General features: G+C 40.3%; 1 protein-coding gene across 1 annotated transcript in view; it reads right to left on the bottom strand.

Moving 5' to 3' along the window:
• The window catches only part of LOC105003462 (transient receptor potential cation channel subfamily M member 3), a 248658-nt gene that overhangs the window by 82222 nt on the left and 140684 nt on the right, over window positions 1-25752 (bottom strand). Inside the window, exons 7-14 of the mRNA XM_010860631.1 lie at window positions 19977-20027; window positions 12707-12742; window positions 12411-12551; window positions 11030-11059; window positions 9952-10241; window positions 9086-9314; window positions 6660-6827; window positions 1871-2011 (exon numbers count right to left, since the gene is read on the bottom strand). Of these exons, the coding sequence (XP_010858933.1) occupies window positions 1871-2011; window positions 6660-6827; window positions 9086-9314; window positions 9952-10241; window positions 11030-11059; window positions 12411-12551; window positions 12707-12742; window positions 19977-20027 (1086 nt within the window). The remainder of the gene's footprint in view (window positions 1-1870; window positions 2012-6659; window positions 6828-9085; window positions 9315-9951; window positions 10242-11029; window positions 11060-12410; window positions 12552-12706; window positions 12743-19976; window positions 20028-25752) is intronic.

The raw sequence follows: 25752 nt of genomic DNA, 5'->3' as shown, positions 1-25752 counted from the left end.
ATATAAAAAACACTCTTAGCTCACGGGCCATAATAATGGGCCGTGGGCTGGATTTGACCCATGAGCTGTGGTTTGCCAAATTCTGACCTAGGCTGAGACAATTAAAGCAGTCTAATATAAGAGAAAGGGCAGACCTGGGCATAAAATACGATAAAAAACATTATCTTGATAAAACTGTTAGTTTAGGAAAAGTATATATAAAGCACCTAGCAGAGTGCCTCATAGTAGGTATTCAATAAATGATAGTCTATCATTGTTGAGTGGACGGATGAATAAAACACTGTTGCTGTGCAATTGGTCTAGCCTAGGAATAACAAGTTACATTTATCTTATGCTTAATGTGTTCCAAGCACTGTTCTAAGTGCTTTACATATTTTAACACATTTAGTCTTTACCAATACTTATAAAGCAGGTACTATTATTATCCTCATCGTAAGAAAATTGGGAACAGAGTGTTAAAGTAAATTGCTTAAGGTCACACGATAATAAAGAGGCCCGGACAGGATTTCTACTTAGGCTGTCTGACTCCAAAGTCCATGCTTGCCACTGGTTGTCAGAAAACAACAAATATCTGCATGCAATATATAAATAGAAATGATTTTTGCATCCCTTAGTTATTTTTTTGGAGGGGAGAATATTTTTCTTTTTTTAATGTTAACAAATTAAAATTTTTACTTCTTTTTACTTTATTTATATTTTGATAATTTCTCATCCTCTTTTAAGGGTGTGCTTTAAAGCAGTGATTTTTAACATGTGCCATTTACCCCGAGAGGAGACATCTAGCAATGTCTCAGACAGTATGTTTATCACATTTGGGGTTGGAGACTGCTACTGGCACCTAGTGGACAGAGGCCAGGATGCTGCTCCGCATGTTACAATGCACAGGGCAGCCCTCCTTAACAAAGAATTATTCTGCCCCCAAATGCCAATAGTGATGAGGTTGGGAAAGCCTGGCTTAAAGTCATCACTGAGTGTCAGCACACAGGACCACACAAAAAGGACCTCATCTAGTCATTTGCGTCATCTCGGCCTCAGACTCGGATTATCCTGCTGCTGACTCAAGTGACTGGTGTGTAGCTGGTTGTGAGAAAGGCCAAAAATGCAGATGCACTACTTTTCATCTGGCACCACTCCACAGTGGCTGGAGAGCAGCAGAAATGACCTGGGTCAAAACTTACCTTAAGCTTAAAATATCATGAAAAACAGAGGCAGAAAACTAGCGGTCAGGCCATTTCTCCCCTATCAGGAGGCTATTTCAGGGATAATCTTTCATCTTGTGGGCAGAAAATATTTGCAGGGTATGCTCACTGCACAGTATTTGCTGTGATTGTAGGTTTCTTTACATGTTTTTTGCTGTTTTGTTTGCATGTTGCTTGCGTCAGAGCAAGAAAGGTTGTTTGATGACGTATTATATTGGGAGTAATTACACACTTCTGATCCCCATCTTTAGTGGTTTTCCTTCTAACACTCTGCTCAGCCCACCAACGGTCCCCCTAAAACCAGGATTGACATCTAAAATAGGCAACTCTGATCCAGCACTCATCCATCCAGAACATGGAAGCATTTTGTAAAAGGACCTCTATTTCCCTTCTAGACTTGACTCATATTCATCTCATTTCTATTTCTGTTAGCTCTTTTACCATTTCCTTTATTTTCTGGAAGGAGGAGAAATATAGAAACTGTGGAAGCTGCCTCACAAGCTCCACAAATCTTGCAAAGCTATAGGAAAAAGCAAGGTCTTAGGACTGTTATTCCTGCCTGTGTGGTCCTTATATTATGACTTGCGGAAGAAACCACCCAGGTGCATAAGAAACTGACGTTGGCTCTTTGTTGGCCATCCATTAAAAAGGAGAAAAGGAAAGATGCTTACAGTGTAGAACCAGAACTTCACAATGGGTGCATTGTAGAATTCATAGATTTTTCTGCCCAGGGGGATGAACCGGTGTCTGCTCTGAACTTCTTCTTCATCCTTCTTCCTGGAGGACTCCCCGTTGTTTCTTCCCAACATCGCCTACGGTGGAAGAGGACCCATAGCATCACAGCAGGGTTCTGGAGAGCAGGCAGTTCAACATGCTCATTTTACAGATGGGAAAGTGTGTTCCCAGAACCTGAGAGCTTTGTTCAGGGTCCTCAGAGATTTGGAGATCGTGCCTTCCCTAGGTGTGCATTTGCATTATACATAGAATCTGTATATCCTTCGCCTGGGATGGAAGGCCTTAAGGATATTTCTTGATTGTTCTCATCTCTTCTTCCCTGGAACCTCTGGAAGATGAGGTGTTGGAAGATACCCAAAGTTCTGAGAGACAGAAAAAGTATAACCTGGAAAGACCAGGAACCTCTCATTCCTCCCAACCCCTTTTTTGTTTTATCATGAGACAGGCAGGTCTGGGTTCTCTACTCATGCTAATGACTCTTAAGTCAAGGGTACCTTAGACTAGTAATGCCTTATTTGTCCAAAGGTTATGGACATTCAAGAGGTTTAGGTATCTGAAGTGCCTGAGCTTAGGTTAGGAGCATCTATTCAACTTTTAGGCATATGCCTTGGCTTCCTGATTTCAAACCCTGTGAAGCCTTAATTTGGTGATTCCCGGGCACACTACATTCCTCTGCGTAGGAGAGTCAACCAGGCAGGACTAGAAGTCAGGCCTGACTTGAAAAGGACCTCATTTTTAAGTTGTTGCAGATTTCCTTAAATCAATTATTTCCTTCTCACTGTTGACAGCAGCAGGAACAACAGTGATTAAACATCACAAAAAAGGCAGAACTTGAAAAAAGGCAGGCATTGACAAAGAAGATTGGTCCTAATCTGGACACTTAGCATCTGTGGCACATTGGGCAAATTATTTTAACCTGAGATTTAGTTTTTTTAACTGTAAAATAAGGGTAGTAATAGCACCTGATAGAGGGTTGGTCTACAAATCAATCAGCATCTGGCATTTAATAAGTGCTCAGTAAATATTGTTGTTGTTCAGTTGCTAAGACATGTCTGACTCTTTTGCAACCCCATGGACTGTAGCCTGCCAGGTTCCTCTGTCTATGTGATTTCCCAGGCAAAAATACTGGAGTGGGTGGCTATTCCCTTCTCCAGGGGATCTTCTCTACCCAGGGATCGAATCTACATCTCTTGCATTGGCAGGCAGATTCTTTACCACTGAGCCATCAGGGAAGCCCCAGTAAATATTAGCTGGTCTTTAAAGTGAACTAAGACTTTCTCAGATTCTCTTGACTGATTTAGTTGGGATCTCTCACCAGAAAAAAGTGTGATATTAGGGATCTATTATACCATATTTCTTGGCTTTAATTCTTTCTATGTTGTTCTAAATAAGGTTAGTTCTACAATGTTTGGCAAAGGAAATTTTTATTAAGTGTGAGAACAGGGTAGAATCTTACAACTACTCAGAGACTGACAAGGGCTTGGGAGAAGAAAAAGTACTAGGAATAAGGGTTTAAAATTGAAGATCTAATCACCAAAATAATTTACCCTGAAGTTGGTAACGGAGACAACCAACAGTTGGTTCTGGCTTTAAACCACCTTACCCACAATATGAAATATTAGTTTCAACTATTTCTGTCATTACCTCAAGTATTCACTTTACTTAAATATGTAACAATCATACATGATTTACTGGTAACCAGAGAATTACAGGAGAGGGTAATTTCCATTCCTTTATTGACCCTCTGGCTGGAAAACTACCTTGAACTAATGAATAAGTTAGACTCCATACTATGGCCTATCTAAGTATTTATTTTGATCAGTGAGCTGAATCAATCTTCATGATAAACACTAGACAGCAATAGGGTTCTACAAATATCGATCATTAACCTCAAGAAACTCTAAAGGTACATGATATTTGCCTTCTATAATTTATAACCTATGTGACACAATTATCCTACTTCTGTTTATTTATATGCTCAAAAATACAGGGTCAAAATACATTTTGGTAGACACTTAGATGAGAGTAAAGGCAGCCTGGAGCGTTTTAGGCATCTCAGAGAATAGCATCTTGGGGTAAACTCTAGGGACAGTGGCTTTTTCAACAGTTACAACAATGCCCTTGGTCTCTGGATATATTGAGACTTTATCAGGCAAAATTCAAGACACTTACCTGGCAAGGCAGGTAAAACAAAAATAAAGGACAATCTATTTTGCCGTAAATATTAAAAAATATTTCAAAGTGAGTGCATTTCTGAGAGGCTTGTCCTTCAAGGTTTAAGTAAAGCACTTTTGGCATTTCATTAATTCCAGCCTAAGCAGCTTAACTTGCTGATTTTGTTATTTCTTTTTCCAGAAGTCAAACATTTCCTTTGGCTACATTTCTTAAAGCAGATTGCAACAGGGTCGAATACACACAAGACTGCACAACACGGATTTCAGAATCTTTGCTGGCTGGACACCGATGTCAAGTCTGGGAAAGATCCTTTGAGGTGAACTAAGCTATTGAAGGCTATTAAACTGAAGCAAACTGAGGCTGATATTTCATGTACAGCTTTGGAAGGGCCAAGGGAAAATGTTCTATTCCAAGAGAGGATACATCGGTTTAACACAGAAGCTCAAATATCAGTCCTATGAAGGCAGTGGAGTTGTCAACAAGTTGCATTTTCCAATTCTGTTCAGAGTGAGCTGAGACCAGTGGCCCAGCAGTAACAGAACTTGTCATTAGGGTCTAAAGAAGCACCACATTAAAAAAAGGTGCTGTCCAACTCTGATTTTGCCAGCCCATTAGTCCCTTCCTTCCTTTCATTCTCCCTGCTGTTTTAGCCTGTGGAGAATCAGCTCAGGCATTAATGCTACTGTGGTATCTTCTACTTGGGTTCTCAGTAGGCAACAGCAGGGGCTATTCTCTGGGAAGCAAAATTTGCTTTCAGTCCAGAGATGCACCTTTCATTGTGGCTTCTTGAAACATCAGATCCTCAAAACTCTGAACGGAGCAGGAGAGGGAGCTGTCTCTGTTTTCCTCCTTGAGACCCAACCAGAAAGAATACTGCCTTAGCTTCTGACTACCTTCCTAGTTTCCTACTTTGAGCCCTCCTAGGATGTACGCCAAAGTCAAGGCCATGTCAAACTAATTTGGAACTAATTAGGTGGATAACCTTGGGCCACTTAACCTATCTTGAATCTCAGCTTCCTCATCTGTAAAATGGTATAACAGTAGTACCTACTTTGCGAACTTGCTCTGAGGATTCCATGAGTTAAGTAAAGCATTTAACACCATTATAACAACATTAACAAACATTTATCTCATGATAGGCACAAGTATACATTAGTTATATGTAAGCTTTTCACATTGTTTACATGTACCTGTGAGCTATTAATAATAATGTTGTTATTCTCATATTAGAGGTTAAGAAACTGTGCCTGAGGTCCTACTGTGAATAGGTGATGGGGCAGGATTCTGCTGAAGTATTTAATAAAGATTCGATATTACTACCACCAATGTTTCTGCTAATGATCAAAATATGATTTCCTATACTTGAAGGGGTTCAGAGGTCAAAATTAAGGTCAGATATTTAGGAAGACAGTCATTTGATCCTAACATAGAGGGAAGCAGATGCCTCCATTGATTTATAGAAGGATCCTGAAACTGAAAGCAAACGCTGGACTTCAACTCAGTGAGTGAAAAGCTGTGGCCTGATGCTTATACACTGTTGTACTTGGGGCTGGGAATGTGCCTGTGAATAGATCTTTAAGAAGAACCTGCTGGAAGGAAAGGGCATTTATCTGGAGGAAAAACAATTCACAGGGTGTTCCCATGAGGATAATAATGCAAAGGCCTTTTGTCACCTGAGCAAAACCAGTTTTTATTTTCTCCCCAAACAACTTCTTCTGGCTCATCACGGTCACTGGTCAGAGTGATGGTGGAGGCTGGGGGATATCCAGGAAGTTCTAAGGAGTTGTTGCCTTATGTCACCAAAGCTCTGAAGCCTTGTTTGTCCCTTTAACAGCCTGTGATATTTTTAGACTTTGAATACAATCCAGTGGCAGTCACACTGCTCTCCAGTTAGAGTTGTGGGAAGCTGTCCCATGCCCAGCTGCCCCTAATCCCCCTACAGAACAAAGGATCCATGCTCTATAATTATACCAGGAAGAGCTAATAAAAGCCTTCCATACAAACCTCAAAATTCAATTAGTCCTCCATTTGTGAGCCTGACCTCGAAGACAGATAAAGGCTTAGCTTCTGATCAGTACAACAGTTTCAGCTCAGTGGAGCCGACTGCTCCCAAATCAGATTCCCTTTCCTCTTCATGTGCTAAGACTGCCACATCACCTGGTTGTTTATAAAGTATCGCCTGGTTGGAAAATTCAGAGTGTCTTGCTTTTGAATTTCACTGGGTTGTTGAGTGCCACTTATCCTGGCCAAAGGATTAGAATTAGTCCCTTTAGTTACTTGAGCATAGAGAGGACACTTTTTCTGGGGGCGGAGAGGATGCATAGCACACAGCATGTGGGATCTTAGTTCCCTAATCAGGGATTGAACCTGTCACTGAACTAGCGAGGAAGTCCTCGAGAAGACACTTTTATAATACCCTGCTCTCAGTACTTAAATGGAAGTAACTGGTGGGAAGGTGACCCTGAGAGTTACTAAATCTTAAGTCATATCCACGGGAGAGGTGGGTTAGTGGTTCTCCCCTCCAATAATAACAGCATAGATTTTTCTTACTGTCAGTTCCATGTCCTCTTCATCTTTTTCCTTTGTGGGCTTCTCTGGTTCTTCTTGCTCCTTCTCTTGGAGGTGGATTTCCTGGGCCTGAGTCATATAGGGCATGTCATCTTTGTTCTTGAACTCCAAGCTGAGAATTGAAGGAGGAAGTAGAATTCCCAGAATTACCTAAAGCAATAATAATGATAATAATAATAATCACATTTAAAGGATTAAGATAAGGGTGGTTGCTTAGAATCAGAACACCTGGGGTGTGGGGTCTGTGTTTGTGGGCATGTGTGGGTGTAGGAGTGTTGGGTGTGCCCAGAGTGAGGACCTGCATATCTGAATAACTAAGCCCATTCATGCTAAGAGAATTCCTTCTGCCCACGTGACTGGGAGCTGTTAACTCACAGTAGCTCAGTCTGATTTTGGCAAAACAAAGCATCTTATTCAAATACATCTTACCCAATTAACACCTACTTTGCACAGAGGAAACTGAGGAAAAAGACCCTACCCAAGGCAAATATAGGAAAAAATTCAGATTCCCAGTTAGTAGCGGGATAGCACTTAGCTCTGTGAAATCAATTCATATGTTATGTCCACTGGCGTTTATTTACTAATATGCCAAGTGGAATTGATTATGTATCATCTGGTTATCTCTGTAAAAAATACTGTCCTAAGTTGACCTCAAGAAAATCTGTTTAAGAAAGCATGTTATTCATTTTAGCATCCCGCAGCATTTCCTATTATCCAGCAGTAACACACACACACACACACACACACACACACACGGGCTCTGTATCACTATGAGAAGCCCCCTGCACCACGCCCCAGGAGGCCCAGCACTGTGTTTCACTACCAAGCACACGAGAGATCCAGAACCTCATTGTTTCCCAGGACCAAGTTTCTGACACCTGATTTGTGCTTCCTAAATCTTCTCCCATCTCTTCCCTCAATCCCCAAATGGTTTATGTACAAGCTTCTGAGTACAACCTTCCTTGAAGAAAGTGTACCAACATGACGGGCTAAGAGAGGCCATAAAGGGCAAGTAAAAATGATCCTCAAGTAAGGAGGCAAGGACAGCCTGTGCTTCAGTGCCCAGGGACTTGAGAGCAGCTAAGGGAAAGGGGAGAGTGGTGACCCTGCCTCAGGGTGCCTGGCAGGCCTGGGAAGGCTCAGATGGCAGGCCTGGCAGCCTTCAGGGCACATGACACCCTGTCCTCAGAGCTGAGAGCCAGTTTTGGCATTGTTTGTAGTGTGGTGCTGGAATGCCCATGACCCACTTCATGGAACCCTTCTGTGACTCTAGGCCAAGATCCCACAGACAGGGTGGGGTGGGGGAGAGATGCTGGTTCAATCAGGGTGGTGTCAGCAGATTGCTCTGGTTTGGTGGCCCTTTTGTTTTGGGCTGACCTCAGAGTCACCTAGATCAGGTTGTTCTAGGTAAATATAAGCCTGGCTGGTTTCAGTTGCAACAGCTACAAACTAAACAAATAAAGCATTTTAAACATTCTTTCAATCTCCTCCTTTCCCCATTTTGACTTTTAAAAAACTCTTTCAGTTTAATGTTTTCCTTGTAAAACACAGAAGAAAACATAAAAAAATCAAAAGCCATTGATTATCCTATTTTTTGTATTTTCAACCCCAGGGATAAGCACTACAAAAAGTTTACTGTGTATCCTTTTTGTTTTTTTAAAATATGAAGTTATATGGATAGAACTATACCTGTACATGCACTTTAAAAAACAACAAAATATGGTCTCAGGCTACATATTGGTCTGCAACTTGTTTTTCTTCACTGAAGAATAGATCAGGATTATCTGGCAGCATCTTTACATATAAATCTATCTCATTTTTATTTCATTTAAAAAATGTCTTAAGTTTAGCTGATAGGAGCCAGTGTCTCTTTATGACTTGGTGCCAAGGGAGGGCCAAGGTGTTCAGGCTTGCATGGAGGTAAAAGGTTGTCCAGGTAAGTGTCTCCTGGTGTAGCATGGCTTGTGACAGAGTAAATGGTACCTTCTATGGTACCGGTGTGTGATTATCACCTGTGGGTATTCTGAGAAATATTACTGTCTATGCATACTATCTCTAGAGGCTCTTTTTTTTTTGTTTTTTCCTCTTGGTCTGGCCACACGGCAGGTGGGATCTTAGTTTTCCAACAAGGGATCAAACCGGTGCCCCCTGCAGTGGAAGCATGGAGTCCTAACCACTGGACTGGCAGGAAGTCCTACCTAGATGTTCTGATTTAGCAGAATTTGGGGTTGGCCCTCATTTCCATACTTTACAAAAGCCCAATTATACAGAAGATTCTGATGCATAGGTGGGGCTTAGAAGTCCCCTCCTGAGTTAAGAGGACACCTACTACCACTGCAGATTTGGCTTGGAAAACTCCCACCAACCCCTGGGCCTCATAGCCGACAGAGCCTTCTGGGAGCACCGACCTTGAGGCCTGAGTTCTTGCGCATCCGGAGCCGACCCATCCACATGTCTGTGAGCAACATCTGGCTGCACGTGTGTGCGATGAAGTCACGGTGCTTGGCAGCTACCGCAAGCTGCAGGCACGTGGCATTGCTCCAGTTCTTCAGTTCATACGTCAGCAGTTTCATGGCCAGCTGCTCATCCTGCTTGTAGGACTGGTCCAGGAGCTCCACGGCCAGCTGGCCAAAGTCCCTGAAAGAGAGAGCATAAGGAGCTGTCTTTTGGCGATCTTGGAGACTTAGATGATGAAAGTGGCAACCCGATGGCCAAGCCGTGTGTGGTTTAGTTGTTCCTCATGGGGTCTAGTCTGTTCATTCATTCACCCAGCCAACACCATTAAGCATCTACTGTGTGCCAGATATGGAGTTTAGAAATGGGGGTGTAAGTCAAATTAGTCATGATCCCTGCACTCAGGGCCCCAGATTCAAGGCATACGGATGGGTGAGGCAGATCCACAAATCAGAGTACAGTGTATCTTCTTAAATGCAACAGACCTCAGTTCATAGTTAAGCCTTGTTAACCGCAAGTGTGTGATCTTGGGCGAGTTACATAAACTCTCAGTCTCATTTTCTGTAGGTGTAAAGTATGTATTTTAAGGGGACTTACCTCTTGGGGCAGTTAAGAGGATGAAATGAAATCTATGCATCTGTGTGTACCTCTGTATCTAGCACTGTGTACCACAGATGTTAACTGTCTGTGTCCATCTTCTGTGTGCACCATTGGGTTGATACTGCCTCCTCTTAAAGTACTGGGTAGCTCAGACAACCAGTGTTTGGGGCTCATCTTCCCTTCTCTTCCCCTGACCACCCCATTTGTGGGACTGTCCAACCTGGAGTTGTGGTTCAGCTCCTGAGAGATGTCATCTACCATGTCGTTCTCAGAAGCCTCGTGGGCCATGGCTTTGCAGAGCTTACAGGCCACCAGGGCCTTGGCCATGGCCTCCTCGCCATGCTGCCAGAAGAACAGGGCCATCTTCTGCCGCTTCATCAGGACGGCCCACACCATCAGTTCATGAAAAGGGAAAGGGAAGTGGTTGATCTCAGGGTCATCCAAGTCAATGTCCACCTCTTCTTCACGCTTCTTGGTTGTCTTTCTTCCTCGCCTCAAGGGAACATCATCCTGTAATTTTAGGGAAAAAGCATAGAGATGAAGTTAGAAATGAATCCAATCAATTCAGTAAATAGTTCCTGTGTATCTGCTACTAGCCCAGCCCTGGGATAGATACAGAAAGAAATGAACTATCCTAGCTTCTATTCTAAAAGAACTCACAAGTTCATGCATGCCTAACTTTAAAACAAGCTATAATAAATGCAGAAGCACAGTCCTATGAGAACATGTCAGTGTTAGACTTTAATTTTAAACAAGTCTTTCTCAATGGACTTTTTAAAAAACAAAACAAAACTTTCATCTATTCGTTTCCTCTACAGATAGGGTCATTTGTACCTTGTGATGGACAGCATTACCCTTTCTGCTGAAAGGACAAGGACATCCTATACTTGCAACTGGATATAGGGTAATAACCACATGAACAGAAGATGGGAGACAGATACTCTGTCTCGAGTTTCTGCATACTTCATTAGATGCATTTGTGAAGAATTTCTGGCCTTTGGGTCTGTTGCCATTTGTAAGCACCCATGAATGAGTAGATTTCACTTACTGGAACCTATATGCTTTCTTGGTTTTCAAGTTAGTATTTCAAATATGATTTTTTTTGTTTGCAATGCTAATATAACCTCGTGATAGAATTTTCAAAGCTACTGTGACTACCCCCTTGTCACCGGGAAAAATGTCACTTCCTTATTTTAGAATCATGTACTAAGTCCTACCACTGGAATGAACATATATATATTTAAACATGTAATAAAGAGAATAAAAAATTGACACTAATAATTTGAACAAACACTTACCTCCATTCCCAACAGTTTCAAGGCTTTGGGCTGTTAAAAAAATTTTATGCACAAAGTTAGATCTTTCTTTATAGAGGTAAGAAAAGAATCCTAATGTATCTTAAACAGGTAATGGAACAAATCTATTGTACTGTATAGCATTTATTCATTTCACTAAATAAAACACCACAGGGGAAGCTCTTTATGGAAATTCTAAGAGAATTACAAATTTAGTGACTTTGGTGAATTACAGAAAATTAGGAAACTAGAGAGGTATAATGAGATTGCCTAAAGGGTAGACCCTGCAGGTTTATAATCTCTTTTATAGACCAAGATTTTTTCCATCTTTCTAAAACCATCCTGCTTGGTCGACATCTTCTAGACATCAAGCACTTGAGTGAACAATGAGACTTTCAATCAAACGATGAGGTGTTCCTCAAACCTCTGAAAGACCGCTGCAATATGGAGACTTGGGGTATTATTCAGAAATATTATATGTTGAGATGATTCATGCTGGCTATCTCTCTTTGCTGCTGACCAGTAGAGCAAGGGTGAATGGGGCCAGAGGGACATTTGTTGAGGTCAAAGGGCACTCAGTGGCATGGTAAGTGTAAGCACACATAGCAGCACCGCTGGTCACACTGGGAATGTGCAAAACACGTGCAGACCAAGGTGGAAGAGAAGGCGTCTCAGCAAATTATAGAGCTAAATAGAACTCACATGGATAAAAACCACTGGGGGGGAGTCCTCAATAATTTTAAAGGTATGGATAGATCCCAAGACCAAAAATCTTGAACACTGATAAAGTAGATAAGATTGTGCTGTGTGCTGTGCTTAGTCACTCAGTGGTATCCGACGCTTTGTGACCCTGTGGACTGTAGCCGGCCAGGCTCCTCTGTCCATGGGGATTCTCCAGGCAAGAATAGTGGAGTGGATTGCCGTGCCCCGCTCTAGGGAATCTTCTCAACCCAGGGATCGAGTCCAGGTCTCCCACATTGCAGATGGATTCTTTACCGTCTGATTATTTGAATATAATTACTATTCTCCAATCATTAAGGTTTACTTTTTTAAATGAAAAAATTACTTTTTTTTTAATGTACCAAAAGACTTATTTATAAGTTGAGCATGTCATCTCAATTCACAGCATGTATAAAAGCTAAAAAAGTTCACTTTCAATGCCAGTTTCTGATTTGAATTGGATCTAGTGAGAAAAAGAAAGAGTGTAACACTCAGTACATTTTTTTTCTTTTTTAAACAGATTTGATGGCAGAGGGAAGAAGAGGCAGGACAGCTGCCTTCTTATCTGATTTCCCCCTTGCAGACAAGGAAGCAGCCACACTCCAAATCTACTGCATCCTAGACCTCCCCAGAAGCCAGGAAATGGAATTGGAGCCAGCCTCACCCTCTTTGGGCCAAAGAGATTGTGGTAGAGCGTCCGGAAGCGCTTGCGCGTGTAGTTGCAGCGATAAGCCCCTCCCATCAGGTACTCGATCACCAGGCCAATGTCGATCAGGCTGATTCTGTAGTCTGGGGGCAGATTCCCCTACCAGGGAAGAATGGAACACACACACATCCAAGAGACAAGGGGGTTTACTAGGGATTCTACTTCATGTGTTCTGTAACTATTTTAGACTAAAATAATAATAATAATTAAAAAGAAACATATTAATGTATTATTATGCTGGTTAATCAATTCACCTTAAAATAGATCCAACCGAAACCTGGATATTCTCGCTTGGAAAGAAGACATAAGTTAAATAAGAAGATGCAGTAATCGTCGGCAATAACAGAAAATCAAAATATTTATTCAAGTCTTCAGCTGGGGAGAAAAAAACACCAGTGTAGCAGAAAGAAACACAAATGGCAAATTCTACCACTCCCAGCCACCAAGGAACTAGGTTCCCAGATGCTCCCCCAGACCCCTTCACTGCTCTGCCTCGGACCCAGGCCTGTTACTGGCCTCTTGCTGATCATTTATTTCTTCACGCTCACTAAGTGAAGACTCCTTCCAGAAAGTAGTTGTTATTACCAGGGACTGCATCAGGTGAAATATGCTGAGAGCTTGAATATCCTTTATACAAAACTTCTATTAACAATTTTTTAAAAATTGGCACCTTTTTAATAAAAGGAGAGCATGATGGATGTTATGACAAAGACTTTTATGAGCATCACTTCTGTTTAAAGAAGAAAGAAGGGTGAAATAAGAAGTTTTATCAATAGAATATTTATTTCTCCAAAATTAAAGAGGTTTTTCATATTTTCTTTCAGAGAATAGTGCTTCTTAAAGATCTAGAGCGACAGTGTAAGTTTAATGTTATACATATAGGTGCAAAAACAGAAGAGTTATTATTATTATCTTCTCATTATTGGTTTCTACTTCAAAAGGGACCTCTGTGTAGCCTGAGGAAAATCTTTGCTTTGTTAGGTGATGGAAGAATTAGCTGTTTGTGGGAAATTCTGAGCTCACAGTGAGTTCCAAAGGGTACAGCTGATCAAATCTCACTATCTGAAAGGTTTAGTTCCCTGGTGCTCTGTACCATGAATGGAAGAGGTGCCACATGTGCAGGAAGCCTGGCACACTGTATTCTTAGATTTATTTTGGAGGGGCCGGAGGACTGCATCCACTTTGGGATTTGTCTTTAATGGAGGATGCATTCAGGATGCTATGTGAAATTCCTGCTGCTTCATGGAAATGGCTCATAACAGTCGTGGTAGTTTTCTAGCCTTGTGGCATCTGAACCACCGGGGAAATGTGGTGACTCTGCAAAGGTCTGGACCCTGTCTCGCTTCAAGTATGAGAGGCTATGCACTTTATGAGCTGTCCAGGTGATTCTGAGTCTACTACATAAAGTTCAGATGGGGTTACATAGCAGCATTGGGAAATTCAAAGTGTACGAAGATAATCATTGTCACTAGGGAATTAGCTTATGAAGGTGGGTCTCAATTATCCTTACTGAGCTTTCCTATGGGCAAGAGCAATCATCTGAAAGGGATTCAGAATCAGAGGTGGCCAACTATATCTTACCATCAAACTTATAACTTCCTACTTTTAATTGTCTTATTTATCTTCACATTCTCAATGCCTGGTGTATGGTAGGCATTCAAGATATTTTTGGGGAGGAGGGGTAAAAACGTGAATAAGTAAAACATTGAAATTAATCAATGTATTTGGGATCAAGTCTCAATTTGGGGTTCTTCAGTATTATATTCTCAGTAACATTCCCACCCAGTCATTCCTGGGTGGGAAAGCTCTAGCTATCCTCAGGCTATCAAGAAAGACCAAATCATCCGGTTCCTTTAAAACAGAACTTAGGGAAAGATTTAAGATAGTAACTTTTCATGTATTGTCCTTTCTATAAGTGCTAAACTGAATTTAAGAATGTTACCTGTGCAACCCTTTTTATCCATTATTTTGGGCAGGTTAACAAGATTGCAGTTTCCATATTGTCTGGCTCTTACTGGACAGTCATGCGAGGCTATTATTAGCAGTGCCCCAGAGCTGCTTTGGGCATGTGTGGGTCAGCCTCATCTCCTGTGCATTTGGCTGCTACATGGGTGACTTGCAGAGGAGGCTCACCCCATCTGTGCTATTTTCCTTGGCACTGTGAGGCTGGCAGGGGAAAGAGCACTGGCTGCGTGTCAACTGCTCTGAATTCTGTCCATCCTTCACAAATCATCCACTTTCCCTCAAGGCCTCAGTTTTCTTCCCAGTAAAAGGGGCTGAACTCCTTGTCCTTTATGGTCTGTAATGCCCAAGTGCCAGGTTTCAGGACCTCCCGCCACCCCCGCCCCACCACAACAAAGGTTTACTGTAATGCGACTGAACAACAATCATAGTGAGTCTATGAATTTGTGCCTATTTTTAAACCTTGTAACAATTTTCTGAATTTAAAATGTGGGTAATAGTGAGCCTACTACCTATATATTTTCTTTTGAGAAACCATGTGTGAACATCAGTTTGAATTCTAAGAACAAGAATCAATATTGCCTGAAGACCAATATTGAATGATGATATTTACGCTTTTGAGATGTAAGAATGGGTTGTCAGGAAAGAGATAATAGTAAAATTCAAAATAAATAAAAAATTTTAAGGGGCAACATTGCAAATGTTCTATAAACATTGGTGATGTTTTGCAGAATTTTATGCAAATTCATAAAGGGCTGATAGGTTTACTTACTACCAAAATAGGTGATGGAATATACTTTTCCTAAAGACTTCTTATATAAAGCTTGATTATTTCAGAGTGATTTTTGTATAGTCTGGTCTGAAGCAGGAGAAAAGATTCTGTGACTATTCTAGGTTACTGAGCTTTGAGGGATGGCCTGAAAGGAACTGGCCTGAATTCTGTTTGACCGCAAGAAGGCGATGGTCACCTAACCCAAGGCAATGAGGGGTCTCTCTGTACTTGGTTCAGTTTGTGCTCTGAAAACAGGCAATGTGGACACAGTTCCTTCAAGGTTCTATTTCTAAAGGTTCAGTTGTTTGATCACTACCTGGCAGGCTGCTCTTATATCTCTGCTGCCAGGTCACTGGGCAAAGACCTGTCCAGAGCTTGCAGAGTTGAGGCAGTTTCCAATAATCCCTGGAATTTGGTTAGTAGAGATAGAGGCTTAGAGAAAAGGGAGGGTAAATGGTTACGTAGGGATACAGTTGTACTCATAACATCCACTTCCTTTTTGAAAAAAAGAAAAAATGCCACCTCGTATTCCACAGGTAATGTCCAAAAACCTCTGGAGGAGTCTTCCTTTGCTCGGTTCCTTTTCAAACAGGAAGTCAATATCCTGGAGTAATATTCATTCTACCTGCTGTTTCTGTTATTCCCTGCTCCCCCTTTATGGTAATTACTTTGATAACTGGTAAAACCTGAACACTTATTTCCCATTTCATTGCTCTGTGCCTTAACAACACATAGCAAGCCACAGGATTCAAATAATTCGATCCAGAGAGTAAAATAGAGACGTTTTGATCCATGGATAGGTAAATTTGACAACTTGAAAATGTCTTTTTTCATGCCATGAGCCACGACTCTGAAGCTAAATTTTAATCCGTGCCATGCCTAAGGATGTCTTTTAATTAAAATAATAATTTGAATTCATTTATTAGATATGCTTTTATAAATGCACTCTGCTTTTCAGATGTCAATTCATGATATCACTATCAGATTTCAGCTGTTTAGGAAAATTTTTTCTTTGAAACTCATAACAAGCCTTCAAAGAAGACTGTTTCCTTCTGATATATGCAAGGTATAAAATGATAGCTGCTTGTCAGCTTTACTAAGGGAGAATGGGGAAAAGACCATCCTGGTGAAAATTCATGGGAAAAGAGGACACTCCCTCAGTGTGTGGCACGGCAGTAGACTGGGCAACCATTCTTTTAAAAATTAAGAATGCTTTGGTAAATTTGCATAAATTTAGCAGATGAAGTTATGAAAACGTCCTTTCTTTACCACAGTGTGTCTGAAATGCTTTTGCTTTAAAAACCTCCAAAGCGCTGGGTCTTGATTCCCATATAGATGAATTTTATTATCACAATTTCACCTCTCTTCCTATATAATGTTCAAATATCACCCTTCTTTATGGGGAGGGATAATTCAGGTAATCTGAAGTATTAGTACATTTAATTTAAGAAAGAAAAACTACCTTTAAAACATACAGAGGCACAAATTGAGCAGACAGCTACTAAAATGCAAGTTAGATTTCATGGAAAAGCAGACAGACTCAGGCCACTCTGGTTTAATATGAAAGCATTGATACATCCAATGGATTATGCACGAAAATGGCTCAGGGAACTGGGTTGGCTGGTATCATTTTAAATTTCTGGTTGATGTGGAATACTAACTCTATTTCACTACTCTTAGATTGCTCTCTTGATAGAAGTAATTTGAGATTTTGAAACTAGCTTCAAATTCGCCATGTTCAATTCTGTTGATTTCAAAGGATACTTGGACTTGGAGATATCCTGGTTAACTTAGTGATGGTATGATAATTCCTAAATGTATTCTCTGGGTTCATAAGTGTTATTTACATTTAATAGACAGATTACCAAACATTATGTGTAAGATCTGAGCTGTGTTTCTAACTTTTGAACAGCATTCATTTTGTACTTATCACTGATCAATTTTTTGTCATAATAGATTAAATCAACTAATATGTACATAAAGTCCTATAATTGTAAAGCACACACATATGCTAATTATGTTCCTTAATTTTGAAAATTGTTTGAACTGATCAAGATTTTCTTAGCATTTTAAACCTCGTCTTTGTAGATTTTGCATATCTTATTGGCATAAATTTCTGGAAGTCATCTGAAACCTTCTGAAGAAGATGTGCACCAATATTAATTTCTTTCTCATTCACTTCTTAAAAAAAACACAAACAGAAAAACCTCATTTTTAGCTCCTTTGACCCATAGAATGTAGACACTGCCAGCTCCTTTGACTACCATTGTGATTCTTGCTCTCCAGTAGTCAGACACTCACCTTTATCATAGAAATAAATGGAGTCTGCATTTCCTGTCCCTATTTCTTCCCAAGAGAAGAAACTAGACAAAGGCTTTCATTTCTCCCAGCCACACTGGCAGTCTCTTTTTCTCAAGAAAAATTGTTCCTAAGTAAGTTCAGTACTATCCTGAGTGATCTGTTATCATTTTTTCCCCATTACCAAATTAGTAAATAAACGAATCCTTATATAACAATATTCTTGCTCTGGTATTGGGATCACATTTGAAAAAGAAATAAAACTGCTCTTAACTGATAGTCCTTCCTTCCAAATTCTTACCATCCTGTCCTTTCTAGTGAGTTTATATTATCTTTGAGGTACACCTTTAGCTAAGAAGTTAAATAAAACCATACTTTAAAAACACTCTACATGTCTTCTACTAAATGTAAGCAAATATAAGAGGCAGTTAATAGGGTTTCAGAAAAAAGAAAGAGGAAGAGAACCTATTAGGACAGGCTTTGATCATTTAGATTCAGTAGAACCTAACTGTAAAAATCTCTGAAAATCAAGCAAGACACTGAGAAACTGGGTGATGGAGGCACATGAGCAACTCTGAAGGCCTGGACTGGCCAGTGACTGGGACAGAAGGACAAATGCACAGCTGTCTCTTCAGAGAGCCTCATAATTCCTTCAGGGACACAGACTAGATTAAGATAAGGGGGATATTTTACTTTTTATCATTTCAGAAAAACCAAAACATTTTATTGAACATGAGCAACAAGTGCCTTGACAAAGAATATATGCTGGGTGTATACACCTTATCTTCTGAGATACTTCCCTCTATTTAGTTTCCAGGCAATTTTAAGCCAAGATAAATTAAACTAAATAGGAAGACTTGAGGAAAAGAGAAATGTGTTTGTTGAGGGCAGGTACGCTTATGGCTTGAAATGGGGCAAGTCATGGAAAGGTGTGATATTGGTAAAATGTACAGATGGCACAGCCTCTATTTCCCTTGCTTTGAAGGAACTACAGGCTTCACTCACTCGCACAGATGAGAAATTTTTCAGTAGGATTGTGTGGAGGTGAGAGGAAAGTTTCTAAGGGCCATCAGAAGAAGGCTTTTTGTACCCTTTACTCATTACCAGCAAAGTCCAACTGGTTAGTAGTATATTATAAGTAGCCCCAGGGCCTTTGCTTGGCCTTTCAAAGGAAAAATTAGTAAGTGACTACAGGACACCTAAAGGGTACTTCTAGTTTATGACTTCCTATGAGATGAAGGAGTGGTACTCTTATTTTTTAACCTCACTTTATAGATTTTTCTGAGTATGTCCTATGGACTTGGCAAAGAATTGTGACCAACTGGTAGGTGGGTATACGTGTGTGTGCGCGTCTGTGCATGTATATGGGGTAGGGGAAGTCCCACCGCCTATTTTTAACTTTTGGAATGAAAACGTCATTTTCTGGGAACCCGGCCAAGGGTTCAGAATTGAAGCTACCTTGGAAAGAGTTTGTACAGGGCAAAAGAACCACCACCTGGTTAGGATTAAATGTAACCTCCCTATGCCTCATTTTTTCATCTATAAATGGGGATAACACTATATAATAAAAATAATAATAGTAAAATAATTACTTTCATATAATTTTTGTGAAGATGAAATAAGATAAGACACATAGAAAGCTCAGATTAATGTCACACACTTAGTCATCACTAAACCTTAGGTACCATTTTACTTTGCCCGACTCTTTGTGACACCGTGGACTGTAGCCTATCAGGCTTCTCCATCCATGGGATTTTCCAGGCAAGAGTACTGGAGTGGGTTGCCATTTCCTTCTCCAATTAATAATAATAATAATGATTATTAAAGGATCTGAGTTCTAATTCTAGCTCCTTACTAACCACTCAAAATAGTTCTCACCTCCTTGTGTTTCAACCTCATTTCTAAATTGGGAATAAACCTACTAGACCCAAACCAATTGACTTTCCCCCACCCCCATCAAACTGGATGATGAATGTGAAAAAATATATTAGAGAAAATAAAGTGTTAACAGAATGGAATGTATATTTGTGTTGTAGTCTCTGGTTTTCTGAGACTTTTTGAGCTATGCTTATACTCTGTGTCATGCTAAGAAGTGGCAGTGATACACTGTATCAGGAGCGAGTAAATAAATACGCCTTTCATGGTCAGTTGGATGGCATGGAAATGAGCTCCGCAAACGTGAGGAGCAGATGGGAAAATACAGGTAATGGCATAAATCCACACAGCATGGGGGGAAAGCCTAGAGTTCCACTATCCCAAAGCATTATGTCCAGTGAAAGCATCTAAAATCACAGAGACTGGCAATAAAACTGCAGCTGCATCAGAAGCAGAGATGTCTCAGAGTTAAAAGACAAACGCGCACACCATGTCCAGAAATGAGGGGCTTCTGAGAGGGACAGGAATACTCCGGCAGCTCATGCAAAACAGGCACTTTCTAATCACAGGAAGCAGTCAAGACAGAGCCTCCGACCTGCAGTCCAGAGGGTTCTTACCTTTTTGACATCCCTGACCAAGTGGTACAATGTGTTTGAGGGCCCATGTCTCTGAAAACAATAAAGAAGAATCAAATGGTTTTGCTAGGCAGGGGCTCTCATTGGCAAGGAAAGAAGGATCTGGAGGGAGGGTTTCTGGTGGAGGGGCAGTTCATCAGATGAACCTTGTTCTAGTTGCTCAGTTGTACCTGTCTTTTCTAAACCAACACTGGGGCAGGTTTGGGATTGTGGCTCCTCAAGAAAAAGCATTTGAGGTTCTAGGTTCAAACTTTGCAAAACAGGCCATCAACTCTGATGACAGCTGGGTCAAAACATTATTCAAGAGGTTAGTTGTGGAGCAGGGGGAGACACAAGGGCCAATTTAGTGCTTTAGAATTATACTTTGGCACACTGCCAATTACAACTTGTTTATTACACATAATGAATGAGAAACTGGCTAAGGCAGGGCTTGGCAGACTTTTTCTGTAAACAGCCAGATGGTTAATATCTTAGACTTTGTGGGCCATACAGTCTTCATCCCAACATTCAACTCTGCCATTGCGTGAAAAAAAAATGTTTGTTTGCTTAAGGTAAGAGTGAAGTAAGTGGTTTGCTATCCTCTTGTCTTTCAGGATAGGAATTCCAGATGAAATAGAGGATGCCCAGTTAAATCTGAATTCCAGATAGACAATGAATAATTTCTTTTTATTTGTTTTAACTTTCATTCATTTTATTAATTCTTAATGTTGAACTGTTTTTTTCTTTGTCATATTGATGGTCTATTTGGTAGTTCTCTTTTGTATTCACGTATTTTTTATGTATCAAATTAAAAGTTTTAAATGTAACTACATCTCTTAATCTTTTGATTTACAACTTCTTTTGTTTTTATGTTTTCTCATCTTTTCCTTTTAAATAGAGGTATAACTGACATATAACATATTAGTTTCAGGCATACAATGTAAATGATTTGTTATTTGCATATGTGGCAAAATGATCATTACAGTGTTTTTTTAGTATCTGTCACCATACATAATTCCCAATTTTTTTCTTGTACTAAGGACCATAAAGATCTACTCCCTTAGCAACTTTCAAATATGCAATATAATATTACTAACTATAGTCACTGTGTTGTACATTACATTATCATGACTTACTTTATAAATAAACTTGGAAATTTGTACATTTTGACCAATAACAATAAATAATTTTGAGTATGTCTCATGCAATAATTGAGACATACTAAAAATTATGTTGTTTTTCTTAAATTCACATCTAACTGGGAATTCTATATTTTTATTTGCTAAATCTGGTGACTGTGTTGGAAGATCTTGAACAGTGATGGTAAATCCTTAAGCACTGTTGGAACACATTCAAGTATTCAAGACAATCCCTGTGTACTGCCTCGACTACTAGCCCCTTCAGGCAGACATACTCATCAGAACTCTTTTTCCACTGAGGAATGCAGTATTCTGTAGGGATTAAACCTTCAAACTTTGAAGTCAGAATGCTTGTCTCCAAATCTGGCCCTGCCGCTTACCGGCGGTGACCATGGACAAACTGCTTAACTGTGTCTCAGTCTTATTATCTCTAAAGTGAGTATAATAATACCACTTATCTGGTAGGGTTTTTGTTAGGACTAAATGATGAAGTGTTTATAAGTGTTTCTATAACTATAGCACTCAATAAATGTTAGCTATTCTTTCCCTGAGGCTATCCATTGTCCCATAATCCTTTTCTTTTCTTTTTTTTTTTTACTTTGAAATTCTATTTATTTCTGTTTTGGGCTGTACAGCTATATATATATATATTTTTTTTTTTTAATTTTACATAATTGTATTAGTTTTGCCAAATAACAGAGTACTCTAGGGATAGTTGATTATCATTGACTGGAGTGATGAAATCTCTTGGCCTTTCTTGATCTATAACTTTCCTACTTACTTCTTTCCGGTAGTTGAAATAAATCACCCTACTCCCTTGATTCTCTGTTCATATGAGGGCCATTCAATTCTGTATTTTATTTTATTGAAAACCCCATTATTCTTTCCTCCACAATTTCCCTGACATGTAACATTGTGTAGCAGAGACATTACTTTGCCAACAAAGGTCCGTCTAGTCAAGGCTATGGTTTTTCCAGTGGTCATGTATGGATGTGAGAGTTGGACTGTGAAGAAAGCTGAGCGCCGAAGAATTGATGCTTTTGAACTGTGGTGCTGGAGAAGACTCTTGAGAGTCCCTTGGACTGCAAGGAGATCCACCAGTCTATTCTAAAGGAGATCAGTCCTGGGTGTTCTTTGGAAGGAATAATGCTAAAGCTGAAACTCCAGTACTTTGGCCACCTCATGCGAAGAGTTGACTCATTGGAAAAGACCCTGATGCTGGGAGGGATTGGGGGCAAGAGGATGAGATGGCTGGAAGGCATCACTGACTCAAAGGACGTGAGTTTGAGTGAACTCCAGGAGTTGGTGATGGACAGGGAGGCCTGGCGTGCTGCAATTCATGGGGTCGCAAAGAGTCGGACACGACTGAACGACTGAACTGAACTGAACTGAATATTATGTAAATTTAAGGTGTACAATGTGATAATTTGATGCTTGGATATATTGTGAAATGTCTATGGCAATAAGGTTAGTTAACATATTCAACTCAGTAATCATTTTGTTGTTGTTATGGTGAGAACATTAAAGACCTGAATCTCATAGTAAGTTTCAAATATAAAACACTGTACTGTGAAGTGCAGTCACCATGCTATACATCAGATCCCTGAAATGCATTCATCTTGTAACTGAACATTTGTGCCCTTTGGCCGTATTTCCTCATTTCCCCCATGCCTCAGCTCCGGTTTTTTGAGGAACCTCCATATTGTTTTCTACATTTGGTTCCCTTGTCTAATATTAGTTAACTGTATATGCGTGGGATTATTGCTGGGCTCTTGTTTGTGTTTCATTGGTCTATATGTCTGTTTTTATGCCAATATTACTGTTCTGATTACTGTATGTTTGTGATATAGTTTGAAATCAAGAAATGTGATGTCTCCACCTTTGTTCTTCTTTCTCATGACTGCTTTGGCTGTTCAGGGTCTTTTGTGGTTCCATGCAAATTTTAGGATTTTTTTTTTCTTTCTATGAAAAATGCCATCACAATTACATTGAATCTATAGATGGTTTTTAGTAGTATGAACATTTTAGCAATATTAAGACTTCCAATTCATGAACATGAAATAGCTTTCCACTTATTTGTGCCTCCTTCACTTTCTTTTATCAGTGTCTTACAGTTTTTGATGTATAGATCTTTCACTTCTTTAAATTTATTCCTAAGTATTTTATTGTTTTTGATGCTAAACAGAATTATTTTTTCTTTTTTAGATAGTTCACTGTTAGTGTATGTAAGTACAATTGGTTTTTGTATGTGGATTTGGTACACTGAACTTTACTGAATTTATTAGTTCTAACATTTTTTTTTTTTGTGGAGTCTTTAGGATTTTCTGTATACAAGATGCTGTCATCAGCAGAGAAATTTTACTTCTTTTCAATTTATATGAAAATTTTTATTTCTTTTTATTTTCTTGGCCTAATTTCTCTGGTCAGGGCTTCCAGTACCAAGTTGAATAGCAGTGGTAAGAGTGGGCACCATTGTCTTGTTCCTCATCTTAGAGGGAAAACATTTGGTCTTTCACTAATGAGTATGAGGTTCAGCTCAGTTCTGTCGCTCAGTCATGTCTGACTCTTTGAAACCCCATGGACTGTAGAATGCCAGACTTCCCTATCCATCAACTCCTGGTGCTTGCTCAAACTCATGTCCACTGAGTTGGTGATGCCATCCAACCACCTTATCCTCTGTTGTCCCCTTCTCCTTCTCCTCCTGCCTTCAATCTTTCCCAGAATCAGGATCTTTTCTAGTGAGTCAGTTCTTTGCATCAGGTGGCCAAAGTATCGGAGTTTCAGCTTCAGCATCAGTCCTTCCAGTCAGGACTGATTGGACGTCCAATCAGTCCAAATCAGGAGTGATTTCCTTTACGATTGACTGGTTTGATCTGCCTGTAGTCCAAGGGACTCTCAATGGTCTTCCTCAGCACCACAGATCAAAAGCCTCAATTTCAAAGGCATATATGGGTTTGTCGTATATGGCCTTTAAAATGTTGAGGTGTATTACTTTCATACTCAATTTGTTAAGAGTTTTTACCATGAAAAGGTGTTGAATTCTGTCGAATATATTTTCTGTATCTATGGAGATGATCATATGGTTTTTATATTTCTTTCTGTTAATGTAATGTATCACGTTTATTAATCTGTATTTGTTGAACCATCCTTGCACCTAGGGACGAATCCCACTTGTTCATGGTAGATGATCTTTTTAATGTGCTTCAATCTGGTTTGCTAGTATTTTGTTGAGAAGTTTTGCATCTATATTCATCAGAGATATTGACCTGTAGTTTTCTTTTCTTGCAGTGTCCTTATCTGGCTTTGCCATTATGGTAATGCTGGCCACATAAACTAAGTTTGGGAGCATTCCTTCCTCTTCATTTTTTGAAGAATTGGAAAATAATTGGAGTTAATTCTTTAAATGTTTGGTAGAAGTCACCTGTGAAGCCATCTGGTCCTCTGCTTTTTTTGTTGGGAGGGTTTTGATTCCTGATTCAATCTCGTTATTTATTACTGATCTGTTCAAGTTTTCCATTTTTTTGGTGACTTGGACTTAGTAGGTTGTATGTTTCTAGGAATTTATCCCTTTCTTCTACGTTGTCCTATTTGTTGGCCTATAATTGTCCATAGTAGTCTCTTGTGATTCTTTGTGTCTGTGTGGTATCAATTGTAATGTGTTCTCTTTCATTTATAATTTTATTTGAGTCTTCTTTTTTTCTTGGTAATTCTAGCGAAAGTATTATCAATTTTGCTTATCTTTTCAAAATATAAACTCTTTGTTTCATTGATCTCTTAAATTGCTTTTCTAGTCTCTTTCATTTATTTCTGCCCTGTGTTATCTCCTCCCTTTTCCTAACTTCAGACTGTTTATTCTTGTGTTTCTGCAAGGCTGCAAGGGCTGCTGGGCTTTTCAACAGGTCTAGTAGCTAGGGGCCAAAACAGGTAGCAGTGGAGGCTGGAGTCAGTGGTATGTGCGCACATTTGGCTGCAGGGACCAGCTGCAGGTGCCTGTATAATGGTGGGAGCCAGTTGCAAACATACATGCAGTGTCAGAAGCCTGGGCTAACAGCAAGGGCTGGGGCCAACTGCAGGTGCGTTGGCAGATGCAGGGCCCTGGCTGTCAGCGTGCATTACTGTGGCTGCAGGGTGTTACCGTGAGTGCATGTAGACCAGTGTAGGCCAGGGACAGAAGTCTGGCCAGTGGGATACAGGGGCACAGCTAAGAAGCTCTTTGAAAGCAATCCTAGTATGCAGGCCAGTAACAGAAGATAGGGAGGGAGCTGGGCCCACAAGCAGCCTTAGAGGCTCTGACTGTTGGCATGCACCCCTGGAGCTGCAGGGTCTCCCCATGGCTGTGTGCGTGGGAGTAGAGGCCAGTGAAGGGGGCAGGGTTGGGACGTGCAGGTGCGCAGCTGGAGGGGCCAGCTGCAGATGAGCCTAGTGATGCAGGTGAGTGTCAGGAGATAGGTCTGAATCCGGGCCCACATGCAGCCTTGGCTGCTGGTGTGCACTTGTGTGGCTGCAGGGTCTTATAGTTTTAGGGTCTTGTACTTCCATGGCCCTGGTGCTGGCTGTCAGCCCAGCCATGTGTGGGTACCTGGCTGGAGGTGCTAGCTTTCACAGTGTGCACAGTAGTGGGGGACAGTTGTGGGGGTCTA

This window comes from Bison bison, unplaced genomic scaffold, assembly GCF_000754665.1.
Source record: "Bison bison bison isolate TAMUID 2011002044 unplaced genomic scaffold, Bison_UMD1.0 scf7180017864469, whole genome shotgun sequence".
Classification (NCBI taxonomy): Eukaryota; Metazoa; Chordata; class Mammalia; order Artiodactyla; family Bovidae; genus Bison; species Bison bison.
Note: the sequence above shows the minus strand (reverse complement) of the source record. Positions and strands in the feature narration are given on the sequence as shown.